Genomic DNA, 14,780 nt, shown 5'->3' on the forward strand with positions numbered 1-14,780 from the left:
ATATGAAATCATAGAGTATGTACTCTTTTTTGACAGATTTATTTCATTCAGCATTATTTTGAGGTTTGTCCATGTCGTTCTGTGTATCAGTAGTTCATTCTGTTGCACTGCTGAGTAGTATTCCTTTGTGCAGATATCCTACCACTTATTTATCCATTCACCTGCTGATGCACATTTGTGCTGTTTCTGGTTTTTCACTATTACAATGACAAATAAACCAGCTATGAATATTCACATACAATCTTTCTGTGGACATGTTTTTATTTCAATTGGGTAAATATGTAGGGGTGGAATGACTAGGTAGAATAGTTGGTGTGTTTACTTGTTTAAAAAAACCTGCCAAACTGTTTTCTGAAGTACACACACTAATTGGCATTTGCTCCATATCCTTGCCAACAATTGGCATGACAGACTATTTCAGTCATTCTAGTGGGTGTGTAGTGGTATCTCATTATCGTTTTAGTTAGCACTTCTCTAATGATTAATGACAGTCACTGGTTGAGTTATGCTAATTTGCTATGTATATATCTTCACTGATGGAGTGTTTATTCAAATTTTTTGCCCACTTTAAAATGTGACTGAGAGGTGTTTTTTTTTTTTAACATATTCTTGATTCAAGACCTTTGTCAGATATATATTTTGCAAATGTTTTATCCCTGTCTGTGGCTTGTATTTTTATTTTTGTAACACGTCAAAGAACAAAAGCTTTTAATTTTGATGAAGTAAAATTTAAAATTGTTTCTTTTATAGTTCCTAGCTTCTGTTTCCTCTTTAAAAAATCTTGGCCAGAACAAAAGACACTAAGATTTTCTCCATCAATTACTTTTAGATGCTTTATGGTTTTTGTTCTTATATTTAGATCTATGATCTCCTTTCAGTTAATTTTACACATACTGTAAGATAACACTCAAGTTTCATTTTTCTGCATTTGAATATTCAATTTGTTGAAAAGACCATTTTTTCCCAATTAAGTTCCCTTGGCACCTCTGTTGAAAATTAATTAACACTATACATGGGGTTTATTTATTTATTTATTTTGAGACAGAGTCTCACTCTGTCATCCAGGCTGGATAGTGAAAGGATAGCAGTGGCTGCGGGGAAAGACTGATTCCAAGGAATGAGTCATCTTGCTCACCTGACTATTAAGATTCTCCTCTGCTGAGATTGTTCTTTGGTGAGCATTCACATAGGACACAAGCATCTTCTCACTTGGTGCCCATTTGGAGAAGTCTGCACATACCTCTTCCCCAGACCACTTGTCACCAATTTTCTAACCCATGTTCTTTCCAAATCCCTGACCATCCAGGCAAACCATCAGTCACCATCCATCTATAGATCTGTACTTCTGGCCATCTTTTCTTCCAGGCACAATATACAACCAGGTATGCTACTTGAGGTTCTATCCCGGCGGAAGGACTTCCCTTCCCCTCTGTACTGCAAGTGAAGCTGTAATGTATATGGAACTTCCTGTGAGTCCCACCTTTTACTTGACCCCCTTAGGACTGTTAGGACTTGAGTTTGACCAACGGAATGCAGAATAAATGTTGCTGTGACTTCCAAGATAAGGCCTTAAAAAGCCTTGTAACTTCCACTTTCTGTCTTTGATACTTTTGTTTGTTTGTTCTGAGAGGGAGTCTCGCTCTGTCGCCCAGGCTGGAGTGCAGTGGCGTGATCTCGGTTCACTGAAAGCTCCGCCTCCCAGGTTCACGCCATTCTCCTGCCTCAGCCTCCCGAGTAGCTGGGACTACAGGCGCCCGCCACTACTCCCGGTTAATTTTTTTTTTTTTTTCCTTTTAACTAGAGACGGGGTTTCACCGTGTTAGCCAGGATGGTCTCGATCTCCCGACCTCGCGATCCGCCCACCTCGGCCTCCTAAAGTGCTGGGGTTACAGACGTGAGCCACCATGCCCAGCCACATGGGGGTTTATTTCACAATTCCATATTCTGCTCCATTGACCTATATGTCTGTCTATATGCCAATACTACAATATCATGATTACAGTAGCTTTGTAAGTCTTGAAATCAGGCGGTATAGTTCTCCAATGTTGGGATTCAATCAGGCTGCTGGGAAAAATATTAGTTATGATGGCCACAAAACCTTTTTGGAAGGCCTAAGGGTTTTCACATGACTTCGGTAATAGACCGGGCCGAAGGCGGCCTGGTCCCATTACCTTTAGTTAAAAAGTTTAAAGTAGTAAACAACGGGATGTGGGGAAGTTTTATCTAGTTAGCTTGTTTACTCATGTGGTCTTAAGACAAGCCTTTGATGTGTGCTTTTTACTGGGGAAGTCCACAATGTCAGTTACCCTCTAATGGCGTTGACTCAAGCTTTTGTTAACTAATCTTAATGAATAAATATGAGTCTCCCTAGCTGACAGGGGCCAGCCGCAGTGACAAGCCTCTCTTGGTGTGTAGGCGGTCGGACACTCAGCAGGATGGGCAAAACAGAGTATCTGTGTGTCAGTGTGCATTTTATTCATTCGTCGTTTGAGTCAGGGTCTGCAGGCAGACCCCCTGCAGCTAATGCCCTCTTGTGAGGAGCAATACCTCATTTCAAATTTGTTTTTTCCCCCAAATACTACATATTTCCTTAGTAAGTGTTTCATCAACTTACATTTGCCTCATCCACTCTATTTTTCTAAGTTTTCTTTTCTTTTCCAAGTCTTGCCTTCTCTTCAGTTTAGAGAAATGGAATTCACTTTCCTTTTTGTCTTCTACCACTATACTGTCAGTAGATAGCCAAAACTATTGAGAAACAAAAATGAATATACAAAATGTTGAAATATTGATTGTGAGGTTATCTGGCAATAGAAAAGAACTTCTGTGTGTTCAGTAGGAATATGCCAAGATAGAAACAGAGGAAAGGATAGATACTTTCAAGGTATTTCTAATTAAGTGACGGGTGAGGAGTACACTCAGCCTTCAGAAGCACATGCTACAGATAGACCAACAAAGTACTAGTGTACTGAGGTACTTAATAAGTATTTGTTGAATGGATAAACAGATATATTCTAAGAGTGTCTCATCTTCTCTTATGAATAGACCTGACCTACTCTTAGTGCTGATGGCTTTTGATGACTCTAATTCTCAAGGAGTACAGCCACCCTTTAGGAATGCAGAAGTCCCTGTACCATGTCCTAAGACTTTGTGGTTTCCCCGTTATGACACTTTCTCCTAACTGGTTGTCTATATTCACCCTCCAGCTCATTCCCCCTGCTCTATCACACATACCCTAGATAATAAGGAGAGTTTGTTAATCCTTCCAAACACTATATATTTGCCCTTATTAAACCACTTAACATATTTACTACACTGTACTGAAATATCCTGTTTACTTGACTGTCTCCCTAATTGAAAGGCAAACTATTTAAGTCTATCCCCTGCATCCAGAACAATGTCTGGTATATGGTTGATATGCAATAGTTTATTAAACAAATGAATGAATTCATACCTTGATCATTTTTACTTTTCATACTTGGTATATTCTTTTGTTTGTTTTTGTTGTTGTTGTTTGTTTTTTTTTGAGACAGAGTCTCACTCTGTTGCCCAGGCTGGAGTGCAGTGGTGCCATCTCAGCTCAAAGTGCTGGGATTACAGGCATGAGCCACAGTGCCTGGTCATACTTAGTGTTAATATATTCAACAACCACATTCTACAATCCGCATATTGAGTATATAATCTGCTGAGTACCAGAGGGTATCTAAAGATGGCCTAGATTCAAAGTGGATAATTAAAAGTAAAATTAAATGTAATAAAAAGATAAATTGCTGTGCCTTGAAGTATTATTAGCAACCCCCGAGTAGCTAACTTAAGCAAAATGTATCAATTAAATTACTAGGATTTATTATTTTAAAAAATAATTTTAAAATTAATTTTAAAATTAAATACAAAAATACAAATGGGTTTCTAAATACATAAGATTAAAAATTAACATTTTTCTTACTGTATCAGAAACTGGCCTCCAGCCATTGTTTTCTATACGATGATACCAGCCACTATGATCCTCTTCCTGAAGATGATCATTTTTATTATGAGATGTATGCTTTGCTGGAAGTTTTGCATAATTTCTAGGGCTGTTAGCACACAGATCTTCAATAGGTCTGTGAGTAAAAATCTTATAGTATATATCAGGTGGAAATTTAACCTGTAGATGGAAAAGTTCAAAGAACCATTGTAATGTTAACTACAAAAATGTTTTACATTTAAAAAATTACATTGTTTTAATTTCATAAAAATGTGCCTTAAAACTACCAAATAAGCATTCATCCATACTTACTCCACCTAATCTGAATCGCACATGAATGCCAGCAGCAGCATCTAGAAGCTCTGCCTATAAGAAAATATATCATTCTTATATATTATTCTTCAGGATTCTGTATGTATCAATTCACTACTTCTCATTCTATTATTTTAAATAATTGCTAAATATTGACTATTTAGGAAATAGGTCAAGTGAACCAACCTCAGACAATCAATTTTAAATTAGAAAAATTGTTTAAAAAATTTTTTTGAGATGGAATTTCACTTTGTTGCCCAGGCTGGAGTGTGGTGGCACAATCTCAGCTCACTGCAGCCTTAACCTCTTGGGCTCAAGCAATGCTCCCATCTTGGCCTCCCAAATAGCTGAGACTACAGGTATGCACCACCATGCCTGGTTAATTCTGTATTTATTTATTTTTTTTCATGTAGAGACAAGAGTCTATGTTGCCAGGTTGGTCTCGAATTCTTGGCCTCAACTGATACTCCTGTCTTGGCCTCCCAAAGTGCTGAGATTACAGGCATGAGCCAAGGTGCTCAGCCATTTAAAAAATTTTTTTGTAATTAGTAAATATTTTATAAGCTAAGTACTTAATTTCTTATGGACATCAATAACTAATACAGCTTCTATGTTAAATGAAAAAATGATACCAAACTGTTTCCTCTTTATACAATATATAAACATAAAAGCCAAGTAATTTTTTACTCATAAAATTTAACTTTTAAATAAGTCGTCAAATATTACATATAAAATATTATCTTATAGGTAAATTCAAAGAAAAAATTATGACTGAGCAACCTAAATTCAACAGTAGATGACCTTTTCTAATTAGCTATTGTTAAATTTAAAAAGCCATGTTTAAAATTCTCGGCTAGGCGTGGTGGTTCATACCTGTAATCCCAACACTTTGGGAGGCTGAGGAGGGTGGATTGTTTAAGGTAAGGAGTTCTGAAGCCAGCCTGGCCAACATGGTAAAACCTCGTCTCTACTAAAAATACAAAATTTAGCTGGGTGTGGTATTGGGTGTCTGTTAATTCCAGCTACTCTCGAGGCTGAGGCAGGAGAATCGCTTGAACCGGGGAGGTGGAGGCTGCAGTGAGCAGAGATTGCACCACTGCACTCCAGCCTGGGTGACAGAGACTCCGTCTCAATAAATAAATATATAAAATAAAATAAAATAATGTAAGAATTGTATATAATAGGTTTTCTAGATTTTAGTTTGGTATGCTGCACCAAATGGAAAGTAGAGAAAAAAATTCTTGGTCCTTTATCAGAAGGCAGTTCAATCTGGTCTCCTGATCATATTAGGTTAGATCAGAAAACAGATGCTATTCAAACTGTAGAATCTTAAAGACAACATTAATTTTGCCAAATAATCTTCTCTTGACTAAAAATTTTATGAATTCAAATAAGAAGTGTGAGATCCTATTGTAAAACCTATTTTCTGTATTTGAACTGTAATAATATACATATATACATTTTTTCACTAAGGTGGACAGATCTTAAGTGTACAGCTCCATGAATTTTTACATATGTATTGTACTCTCTTGTGCTTGGCTTCTTTTGCTCAACATGCATCTGTGATAAATCTCTAAGATTCATGTATGTAGTTGTAGATAGCAGCAGTTAGTTCTTTTTCACTGCTATCTACCATTCCATCATATAATAGAATATATGACAATTTATATTATTGTTGGACATTTGATATGTCTCTAGTTTTGGGTTAAAATGAATAAAACTACTGTGAACATTCATTTTTATGTCTTCTGTGGGTTATAGCAATCATTTCTCTTTGTTACATACCCAGAAATGAAATATGAGAGGTCATGAGGTATATATGGTACGTAAGTATATAGATGGCCCTGACTTACAGTGGTTCAACTTACAATTTTGACTACAATGGTGTGAAAGTGATATGCATTCAGTAGAAATCACACTTCAAATTTTGAATTTTGATCTTTTCCCAGGCCAGCAATATGTGGTATGATGCTCTTGTTGTGATGCTGGGCAGTGGCAGTAAGCCACAGCTTCCAGTCAGTCACATGATCATGAGGGTAAACAACTGATACTCTACAACAGGGGTCCCCAACCCCCAGGCCATGGACTGGTACCAGTCCGTGGCCTGTTAGGACTGAGCCGCACAGCAGGAGGTGAGCGTCAGGAGCATTACTGCCTGAGCTCCCCATCCTGTCAGATCAGCAGCAGCATCAGATTCTCACAGGCACACAAACCCGCTTGTGAACTGCACATGCACAGGATCTAGGTTGCACACGCCTTATGAGAATCTAATGCCTGGTGATCTGCAGTAGAACAATTTCATCCCAAAACCATCCTCCATATCCCAAGTCTGTGGTAAAATTATCTTCCACTAAACCAGTCCCTGGCACCAAAAAGTTAGGACTGCTGCTCTACAGTATAGACTAAGTTAAACTGGTAAGTTATGTTTGGCAGGTTAGGTGTATTTAATGCAGTTTTTACTTATGATATTTTCACTTTACGATGAGTTTATCTTAACATAACACTGCCATAAGCCAAGGAACATCTGTAATTTGCTGTACTAGTGACTACCAAAGAGTTTTCCAAATTTTTGTGAACAACCTCGTACCAGCAATATATGAGAGTTCTGGTTGCTCCGTCTCCTTATCAACATTTGGTACTGTCAATCCTTCTAATTTTAGCCATTCTGGTGGGGTTATAATGGTAGCTCACTGTAGTTTTTATTTGTATTTTCGTATGACTAACCATGCTGAGCACCTTGCATATGCTTATTGGCCATATGGATCTATCAGTCATGCTAGCGGTTTATCAATTTTATTAACCTATTCAGTGAACCAACTGGCTTTTACTTGCATAGTGGCACCATCATGGTTAAATGCAGCCTCAACCTCCCCAGTTCAACTGATCCTTCTACCTAACCATTCCAAGTAGCTGGGACTACAGGCATGCACCACCGTGACAGGCTAATTTTTTTTTTATTTTTTGTAGGTAAGGGGTTTCTCCATGTTGCCCAGGCTGGTCTCAAACTCCTGGGCTCAAGCGATCTGTGCACCTTGGCTTCCCAAAGTGCTGGGATTACAGGTGTAAACCACCCTGCCAGCCACTTCTACTTTCTATTCATTGATACCTGATTTTATCTTCACTATTTCCTTCCTTTCACTGTTTTTTTGTTTTTTTTTTTTGAGACAGAGTCTTGCTCTGTCGCCCAGTCTGGGGTGCAGTGGCCCGATCTTGGCTCACTACAACCTCTGCCTCCTGAGTTCAAGCGATTCTCCTACCTCAGCCTCCTGAGTAGGTGGGATCAGAAGCGCGCACGACCACGACTAATTTTTTTGTAGTTTTAGTAGAGACGGGGCTTCACCATGTTGGTCAGGCTGGTCTCAAACTCCTAACCTCGTGATCCCCCTGCTTCAGCCTCCCAAACTGCTGGGATTACTGGCATGAGCCACCATGCCCGGCCCCCTTCCTTTTACTTTCTTTGGGATTAATTTGGTTATCTTTTTCTAGCTTGAAGTATAAACTTGGTAAACTGATTTTTAATTTTTCTTATTTTCTAATATTTGCATTTAGAGGCATAAATTTCTGTCTGAGCTCTACTTTAGATACATTCCACAAGTTTTGATGTCATATTTTCATTATGACTTAGTATAAAATATATTCTAATTTTCTCTTTTAATCCATAGATTATTTAATCTCATGTGCTTAATTCGCAAAAATGTGGTGGTTTTCTACTTCTGTACTCTCATTAATTTTTTGTTTAATTCCACTGAGACTAGAAAACATTCTCTGTGATTTCAAACCTTGGAAATTTGTTGACACTTTCATTAAATCCAAGCATGTGATCTATTATGGGAAACATTTTCTATGCACTTAAAAACAACATTACTTTTGCAGAACTTCAGACATTTTGCAGTGTTGCAAAAGTAGTAACAGTGTTCTCTCTCTATATCAATCAGGTAAAGAATTTAAAATCTACAATATCTGTACTAAATTTTTTTGCATGCTTGTTTCTATCAGTTACCAAGAGAGTTGTGTTAAAATCTTTGACTATGCTTGATGATTACTATATTTCTTCTGGTAATTATGTAAATTTTTGTCTTATAAGTACAGAATTTTTATATTTTTCTGTTGAACTTACTCTATCATTATGAAACTGCCCTCTTTATAGCTCACAAACTTTATTCCTTAAAGCTTAATTTGTCCAATACTAACATAATGACACTGATTTTCTTTCTTTTTTTTTTTTTTTGAGATGGAGTCTCACTCTGTCATCCAGGCTGGAGTGCAGTGGTGTGATCTCAGCTCACTGCAACCTCCCCCTCCCGGGTTCAAGTGATTTTCCTGCCTCAGCTTCCCGAGTAGCTGGGACTAACTTTTGCCTGACTAAATTTTGTATTTTTAGTAGAAACGGGGTTTCACCATGTTGGCCAAGCTGGTCTCGAATGCCTGACCTCAAGTTATCCACCCACCTCGACCTCCCAAAGTGTTGGGATTATAGGCGTGAGCCACCGTGCCTGGTCTGACTTTCTTTTAATTAAAGTTTGCATGATGTATATTTTTCCATTGTCTTATTCTTATTGTTTTCTATTCTTATTGTTTAAAGTATGCCTGAAAAATAATAAATAGATAGGGTTTTTGTCAGTCTGACAACCTTTGCTTTCATTTGGGTTCTTTAGTCTATTTACATGTAAAACATACACATGAAATCATATAAAATGCTCACTTAAAACCAGAGAAGGCAGAAAAAGAAAGGAATATAGAAAAAAAAATGGCAACAAACAGGAAACAATTACAAATAGAATAAATATCAATTGAACTATATCAACAACTTTAAATGTCAATGATCTACCTATACCAATTAAAAAGGGCATATCAGAGACTGTCAGAGTGAATAAAAAATCAAGACCCAACTATATGTTATCCACAAGCAACCCACTTTAAATATAAAGACACAGATTAATAACAAAGAAAAGAACAAAGACCAACCTGGGCAATATAGTGAGACTCTGACTCCACACAAAAAAATTTAAAATTAGCTGGGTGTGGTGGCATGCACTAGTAGTCCCAGCTACTTCAGAGGCTGGGGCGGGAGGATCACTTGAGCCTGGGAGGTCAAGGGCTGCAGTGACCCATTATGACACCACCGCACTCCAACCTGGACAACAGAGTGAGGCTTTATCGAAGAGGAAGAAAGAAGAAAGAAGAAAGACATATGATACTAATAGAATGAAAACCAAACTGCTATACTAATTTCAGGCAAGGCCAAATTCAGATCAAGGAAAATTGTCAGGACTAAATGGAGCATTACATGATGATAATGTAAGTACTTAACAACAAAGCAGCAAAATATGTGAAGCAAAAACTGATAAAACTGCAAGAAAAAATATAGTAATTTACTATTATAATTGGAGATTTCAATAACCCTCTATCGGTAATTGACAGATTCAGCAAGGCAGAAAACCAGTAAGGCCATAATTGAACTGAACAGCAGCATAAATTAACTGGATCCAATTGACATTTATAAAACACTTCTTCGAACAACAGAATACATATTCTTCTCAAGCACAGACAAATTATTTGGCAAGACAGACCACGTTTTGGGCCATAAAACACACCTTAACACATTTTTTTATTTGTACAAATTTATGCAGTACATGTGCAATTTTGTTACAAACATAGAATGCAGAGTGGTCAAGTCAGGACTTTTAGAGTATCCATCACCCAATTAATGTACATTGTATCCATTAACTAATTTCTCATCCTCCACTTCCCTCCAACCAGCTCATCATTCCAACTCTCCATTGTCTATCACTCCACTCTCTACATTCATGTGTATACATTTTTAGCACCCACTTCTATGTCAGAACATTTGATATATATATAAGATCATGTCATCAGTAAAAAAAAAGAGACTCTGACTTCTTATTTTCCCATTTGAATGCCTTTTATTTCCTTCTCTTGCCTGATTGCTCTGGCTAGGACTTCAATACTGTCCTGAATAGGAGTGGTAATAATGAGCATCCTTGTCTTTTTCTAGTTCTTACAGGAAGTGCTTTCAACTTTTCCCTGTTCCAATATTAGCTGTGGATTTGTCATATATGGGCCTATCTTAACAAATTTAAAAGGAATAGAAATCATACAAAATATACTCTCATACCTCAATAGTATTAAACTAGAAATCAGTAACAGAGAGATAGCTGGAAAACTCCAAAACTTGAAAATTAAATAACACATTTCTAAATAACAAGTAGGTCAAATAAAGAGCCTGAAGAGAAGTTAAAAATACTTTGAAATAAATGAAAATGAAAATATAACTGACTAAAATTTAAGGGATTCAGCAAAAACAGAGCTTACAGGAAAATTTATAGTACTGAATGTGTGTATTAGAAAACAAAAAAGATCTGAATGAAATAATCTAATGTTCTGCCTTGAGGGACTAGAAAAGCAAGGCAAATTAAATTCAAAGCAAGCAGAAGAAAATAAATAATAAAGATTAGAGCAGAAATCAATGAAATTGATAACAAGAAATCTAGAGAGAAGAGAAACAAAAAGCTGGTTTGAAAAGATCAATAAAATTGGTAAGCTCCTGGCTAGGGTAACTAAGAAAAAAAGACAGATATTACACATTACTAACATCAGAAATGGTCCTTGTCATTTCTGTCTAATTGAATACTTTATTGTCATGATGATGGGTTACTCTTCATGGACATCTTAATCTTCCACACACATCCCCTTTTTTTTGGAATAAAATTTGGCAAGAATGAAAATGGTGAAGAAAAAAAAGAAGAAAAATACAGGTCATCACTACTGATTGCATGGACACTAAAAAGGATAATAAACAAATTTTCGCACAAATTCAACACCCATTCATGATAAAAACTTTAGCAAACTACGACTAGAGGGGAACCTCCTCTACTTAATAATATCTATAAGAAATATACACTTGACATCATACTTAATGGTGAGAAACTAAATGTTTTCCTACAAAGATGTCCCCTCACCTTTTCTATTCAACATCACACTGGAAGTCCTAGCTAATGCAATAAAACAAGAAAGGAAAATGAAAAGTATACAGATTGAGAAGGGGGAAAAAGAACTGTCTTTGTTCACAGATGACATGATCGTCTATGTTAAAAAATCCCAATGAATCACAAGGTTAATACACTAATCAACGGCTTTATTATAAACCAGCAATAAGCAACCGGAATTTGAAATTTTAAAACACAATGTCATTTATATCAGCACCCAAAAAAGTAAAATACTTAGGTATAAATCTAACAAAATATATAAAAATCAATATGAGGGAAACTACAAGACTGTGATAAAGGAAATCAAAGATTTAAATGAATGGAGAGAGATTCCATACACCCGAATAGGAAGACTCAATATTGTCGAGATGTCTGCTCTTCCCTTCTTTCTTGATCTATAGATTCGATGCAATCTCAATCAAAATCCCAGGAACTTATTTTATGTATAAGGACAAACTGATTATAAATTTTAAGTGGAAAGGCAAAAGACCCAGAATAGCCACTACAATATTGAAGGTGAACAACAAAGTTGGAGAATTGACACTACCCAACTTCAAGACCTACCATGAAACAACAATAATCAAGACAGTGTGGTACTGGTAAAAGAATAGACAAATAAATCAACGGAACAGAACAGAGAGCCCAGAAACAGACCCACACAAACATAGTTAACTATTCTCCGACAAAGGAGCAAAGGCAATTTAGTGGAGAAAGAATAGTCTTCAACAAATGGTGCTGGAACACCATTTGGACATTGTGGGAATCCACGTTCAAGAAAAAAAAAAATCTAGACAAAGATCTTACACCTTTCACAAAACAGTAACTGAAAATGGATGAAAACTTAAATATCAAATGCAAAACTGTATAACTCTTAGAAGATAACACAGGAGGAAATCTAGGTGAGCTTGGCTTTGGTAATGACTTTTTAGATATAACACCAAAAGCATAATAGATAGGATGGACTTCATTAAAAAGTTGTACTCAATGAAGGGCATTAAGATAATGAAAAGACAAGTCATAAACTGGAAAGAAAATACTTGCAAAACACATATCTGATAAAGGGCTGGTATTTAAAATATACAAAGAACTCTTTAACCTTCACTATAAGAAAACAAACAATCTGAATTAAAAATGGGCAAAGGACCTGTAAAGCTATCTTACTAGAGAAGATATACAGACGACACATAAGCATATGAAAAGATGGTCAGCGTTGTATGTCATTAGGGAATTACAAATTAAAACAACAATGAGGGCCCTGGCATAGTGGCTCAAGCCTGCAATCACAGCACTTTGAGAGGCTGAGGCAGGTGGATCACTTGAGGTCAGGAGTTTGAGACCAGCCATGGCTAACAGGTGAAACCCTGTCTCTACTAAAAATGAAAAATTAGACGGGTGTGATGGGGTGTGAATACCAGCTACTCAGGACACTGAGGCAGGAGAATCACTTGAATCTGGGAGGCAGAGGTTGCAATGAGCCGAGATTGTGCCACTGCACTCCAGCCTGGGAGACAGAGACTCCATCTCAAAACAACAACAACAACAAAACAAAAACAATGAGATACCTCTATACACCTGTTAGAAGGACCAAATTCAAATACTGACAACACTAGATGCTAGCAAGGATGTGGAGCGGTAATTCTTTGCTGGTGGGAATGCAAAATGGCACAGCAACTTTGGAAAAAGTTTGGCAGCTTCTTATTGAATTAAATGTACTCTTACCATAAGATCCATCAATAGCGAATTTAAAAGTATAACAGCCAGAGTATATAAGTCAAAGGGGATAATGAGAAATAAGTGCATTGTCTGGGAGAAGATAAAAATGCAAAACTATATATGATTTCATAAGTCAAATATGCATGTTGCAATCTCTTGAATAAGTGTAAAAGAATGATAATATATAGAGAAAAATATAAAACAAAAAAACTCATTCCCATAGAAGGCCATAACATGTTGAAAAAGAATGTAGAACGTCTGAGACATAAAGAGAGTAAATAGTAACAGGGTAGATTTAAATTCCCAAATATCAGTAATTACATTACATGTGAATGAAGTAAATGTTATGACAAAAGACAAAGAGTATCTTACTGGATAAAAAATGTTAGCTAACAACCTGCTGCCAGGCCAGGTACAGAGGCTCACGCCTGTGATCCTAGCACTTTGGGAGGCTGAGGTGGGAGGACTGCCTGAGTTCAGGAGTTTGAGACCAGCCTGGGCAGTATGGCAAAACCCCATCTCTACTAAAAATACAAAAAATTAGCTGGGCGTGGTGGCGCATGCCTGTAATTCCAACTGCTGGGGAGGCTGGGGCACAAAAATGCTTGAACCCGGGAGGTGGAGGTTGCAGTGAGCTGAGATACATACTGCCACTTCACTCTAACCTGGGCAACAGAATGAGACTCTGTCTCAAACAAACAAACAAAACCCCTGCTGCCTACAAAAAGACACAGCAAAAATGTAAATATTCAGAATGTTGGAAGTAAAATAACAGGAAAGATATACCATGCAAGTAAGAGACAGCTGGTATGCACATGTTCTCACTCATAATGGGAGTTGAACAGTGAGAACGAACACATGGACACAGGGAGGGGAAAATCACACTCCGGGGCCTGTCGGGGGGTGGAGGACTAGGGGAGGGATAGCATTAGGAGAAATACCTAATGTAGATGACAGGTTGATGAGTGCAGCAAACCACCATGGCATGTGTATACCTATGTAACAAACATGCACATTCTGCACATGTATTCCAAAACTTAAAGTATGGTAATAAAAAAAGGAAACACAATATTACAGCCAATAAAACTTTCTGATTTGTTAAAAAAAAAAAAAGAGACAGTTGGTGTGGTTGTATTAATACCAGAAATTTGAGACCTTAAGGGATACACTTTATAATGATAAAAAGTTCAATTCAAGAAAGATATGATAACCTTAAGTATTCACTTAATAACATGGTCTCAAATATATATAAACTACCAGAAAAATAGACATATATTCAGTCATAGTGCAAGCTTTTAATACATATCTCTCAGTAACTGATAGTATAACTAGACAAAAATATTCAGTAAGGCTATAGAAGATTTGATCAACATAACTGAAAAACTTGATCTAACTGACATCCATGCAATACTATGCTCAATAACTAGAAAACATATATTCTTTTCAAGTACAGATAAAAATTTATTAAAAATAGACAATTAACAGAGGATTGAAAGTACAGCATAATCAAGATAAGGGCTGAGGACAAAAAGATAACTGGCTAATTTCCAAATGTCCAGGAATTTAAAAGTACAATTCTAAATAACTGAAATAAAGTAGAAATTTTAAAATATTTTAAATTGAATTTGATATGAAAATATGACATATCAAAACTTGTAAGCTGCAACTAAAACCATTCTTAGATAAAAATTTATGTCCTTAAATACATATACCAGAAAAGGCTACAAATCAGTAAATTCAGCATCCATTTCAAAAAGTTGGAAAAACAACAGCAAACAAGATTC

General features: G+C 36.6%; 1 protein-coding gene across 1 annotated transcript in view; it reads right to left on the minus strand.

Moving 5' to 3' along the window:
* The window catches only part of C14H11orf65 (chromosome 14 C11orf65 homolog), a 75,443-nt gene that overhangs the window by 19,369 nt on the left and 41,294 nt on the right, over positions 1–14,780 (minus strand). The window contains exons 4-6 of the mRNA XM_005579535.4: positions 4,277–4,330; positions 3,944–4,144; positions 2,615–2,745 (exon numbers count right to left, since the gene is read on the minus strand). Coding sequence (XP_005579592.2) covers positions 2,615–2,745; positions 3,944–4,144; positions 4,277–4,330 — 386 coding nt within the window. The remainder of the gene's footprint in view (positions 1–2,614; positions 2,746–3,943; positions 4,145–4,276; positions 4,331–14,780) is intronic.

The sequence above is a fragment of the Macaca fascicularis genome, chromosome 14 (genome assembly GCF_037993035.2).
Source record: "Macaca fascicularis isolate 582-1 chromosome 14, T2T-MFA8v1.1".
Taxonomy (NCBI): Eukaryota; Metazoa; Chordata; class Mammalia; order Primates; family Cercopithecidae; genus Macaca; species Macaca fascicularis.